Genomic DNA, 3039 nt, shown 5'->3' with positions numbered 1-3039 from the left:
ATCTATCTATCTATCTATCTATCTATCTATCTATCTATCTATCTATCCATCTATCTATCTATCTATGTGTCTGTATGTCTGTCTGTCTGTCTGTCTGTCTGTCTGTCTTTTTGTCTATCTATCTATCTATCTATCTATCTATCTATCTATCTATCTATCTATCTATCCATCTATCTATCTATCTATGTGTCTGTATGTCTGTCTGTCTGTCTGTCTGTCTGTCTGTCTTTTTGTCTATCTATCTATCCCTCTTTCTATCTATCTATCTATCTATCTATCTATCTATCTATCTATCTATCTATCTATCTATCTGTGTGTGTGTCTGTCTGTCTGTCTGTCTGTCTGTCTGTCTGTCTGTCTGTCTGTCTGTCTGTCTGTCTGTTTATCTATCTATCTCTTTATCTGGTTAATCAATCATATTATGGCACTTCCTACTGACAACTCTAGCTCTTTCAAATTGTTATTTTATATTCAGTCTTCCCTCAAACACGTACTTTTAAGCAAGCAAACATTGTTCTGCACACCGCACAAAACACACAGTTGACATAATATCTTTCCTTTCGCATATCTGTCATTAGATAAAGAGAGACGGCGGACACGTGAAACACAGATGGGAGCCCTCCTTGGAGACAGGACACAGACAAAATGCGGGTTCTTCGTAAAGGTAAGTTTAAAATTGAACTAACTTAGAATTATAAACTGTCCCCATCGTTTTATGCTAGACACATTCTGAAATTATGCAAACTGCGCCCAAAAATGTGAAATTATGCGATTCTGTTAATTTTAACAAAGAATGATAAAGGAAAATAATCAGAAATTATACCCAAAAAATGATCAAATTTTGCTAAATTATTCGTGGTGCATAAAACCTCGGGGACAGTATAAAGTTCTGTATGATGACATCTTTTTTGCAGTTTTGAGTTACTAAGACCAAGGGGACAGAAACCAAATGTTCTATGAGCTCTATCAAAATCATAAGATTTTTTTTTTCTGAGTCTTTGTGACATCCTCCTTCAGAATCTTTAACGTCCAATTTATCAAAACTATGCACTGAGCAGATAGAGCTTTGTAATTCGAGGGCAGCGGATGCAAAACTACCGAGGAGTAACTGGTGATATCACATTTTCCTACCAACAGAAAATTCAAATCGCAAGACTTTTTGTTTCTTCTACCGGAGACATTTTTCGAAGTTCTTGTATTCTTTGGCTAGAATATTTATATAGTGCTTTATATAGTGGTTGGTTGGCGGGTGCTCTTACATATTTTTTTGTGTTTTCTAGAGACCGTTCTTTAATCCCCCCCTCCCCCCAAATCGTTTCTAATTCAGTTCAGTTTTTTTTCTTCCTGTTTTCTAAGGTCCGTTATTTTATTTCTCCCTCTTTTCTAGAATCTTTCTCCCTCTTTTTAAAGGTCTCTATTTTATTTCTACCTTTGTCCGGCCTTTGTTATCTCATTTCTGAAGCCTGTTATTTTTTATTCCCTCTTTTCAAATGTCTTTTAATATTTCTATCTCTTTTGTTAAGACCGTTATCTAAAGTCTCCCTCTTTTCTAAGGTCTATTTCTTTAATACTTTTTCTATTCTAGTCTTTCTTTTGGGTCTAGACCATTATTTCATTTCACCCCCTTTCCTGAAGACGGCATTTTTTCGATTTTTTTTGTAAGGGTGTAATTTTATTTTTCTCTCTTTTCAAAGGACTGTTACCTTTGTTCTTCCTTTAAAAATTTTTTTTTTTTTTTTACTAAGTTCAGTTTTTTAACCTTCGTTTCTAAAAACCGTTAATAAAATTCTCCCTCTTTTCTAAGGTCTATTCCCTATTCCCTCACTGTTTTTTTTATTTTTTCTGTATCTTTTGTAAGGTCTGTTATTTCATTCAGCTCTCTTTTCTACTAACTTACTTTACTTTATTTATTTATTATTTATTTTGAGCCTGCCCATTTGGTGCTTTTGTGTTTAGTACAAAGAACTACAGCGAAAATGTGCAGCGTTTTGGATTTTTGAAATTAAGTGTTAGAATTATTTAAGAGAAATGTTAGGCCTATATACTACATATTATAAACATGCATAATATACATTATATGTACGTATATTATATTACAGTATCATATTACAATTTCAAAACTTTTATTAGTAAAATTACAGGTCTAAGTGTAACAATAGCTCTAACTGCAAATTGTTACGGAATCTGGCTAGTAGAACATGCACTTTATCTTTCTTTTTTCCGTCCTCTTGTACTTCAAGGGCGTCGAGGGGAGAAAGATCTTTTCGTCTCTAGCTAGTTAGATGGCCTGGCTGGCTCTCTTTTCTAAGGACCGTTATGAAATTCTACCTCTTTTTTAAAGACAGATATTAAAATTCTATTTTCTATAGACTGCTATTAAAATCCTCCCTGTTTTCCAAGGTCTATATCCTATTTTTCTCTCTCTATTCTAGACTTCCTCTCTCTTTTCTGAGTCCTTTATTTCACGTCGCCCCGTTTTCTAAGGACCGTTATTATAATACACTGTTTGTCTCCAATTCTGGAGCGGTCGGGCGTTACATCTTTACCGAAGTGGTCCTAATCTCTTCATCTTCGTTCACAAGGTCACACACAGCATCGTATAAACTCTACACCCTCATTCTTTCAATTTTTTTTCGAACTACTCGCTCTACGGGTATATCTGTTTTGTTTTTTATTTCGCCTTTCCCCCCCCTTTTTTTGTTCCCCTTCTTTTTCCTGAGACCTGGACAAAGGAGAGGGACAATAATCAAACGGAGAGATATTTGCTCTATATTTAGCAACACTATACGATAGTCCTTTAATCCCCCCGTCTCACATCTGTATCTATCATCTCCCCCAGAACAATCTTTCATCTCAAGGTTGGCTTTTGGCAGAGTCTATAACCGCTTCACTTAACTTATGTGTGTATAAATATGATAGGCAAACATACGCACACGCACATACATACACACGCACACACAAACATGTTCTCAAATACATACACACACACACGCACACACAATATATATATATATATATGTGTGTTTATAAAATAAATAA

At 34.8% G+C, this 3039-nt stretch overlaps 1 protein-coding gene across 1 annotated transcript in view; it reads left to right on the top strand.

The window, feature by feature from the left end:
* Nucleotides 1-400: 400 nt before the first annotated feature.
* LOC106011713 overlaps nt 401-3039 on the top strand; it is a gene marked incomplete at its 3' end in the record, with an annotated part of 24117 nt that continues 21478 nt past the window's right edge. The window contains 1 exon segment of the mRNA XM_013082264.2: nt 401-664. Coding sequence (XP_012937718.1) covers nt 646-664 — 19 coding nt within the window.

Source organism: Aplysia californica, unplaced genomic scaffold (genome assembly GCF_000002075.1).
Source record: "Aplysia californica isolate F4 #8 unplaced genomic scaffold, AplCal3.0 scaffold00166, whole genome shotgun sequence".
NCBI classification, from domain to species: Eukaryota; Metazoa; Mollusca; class Gastropoda; order Aplysiida; family Aplysiidae; genus Aplysia; species Aplysia californica.
Note: the sequence above shows the minus strand (reverse complement) of the source record. Positions and strands in the feature narration are given on the sequence as shown.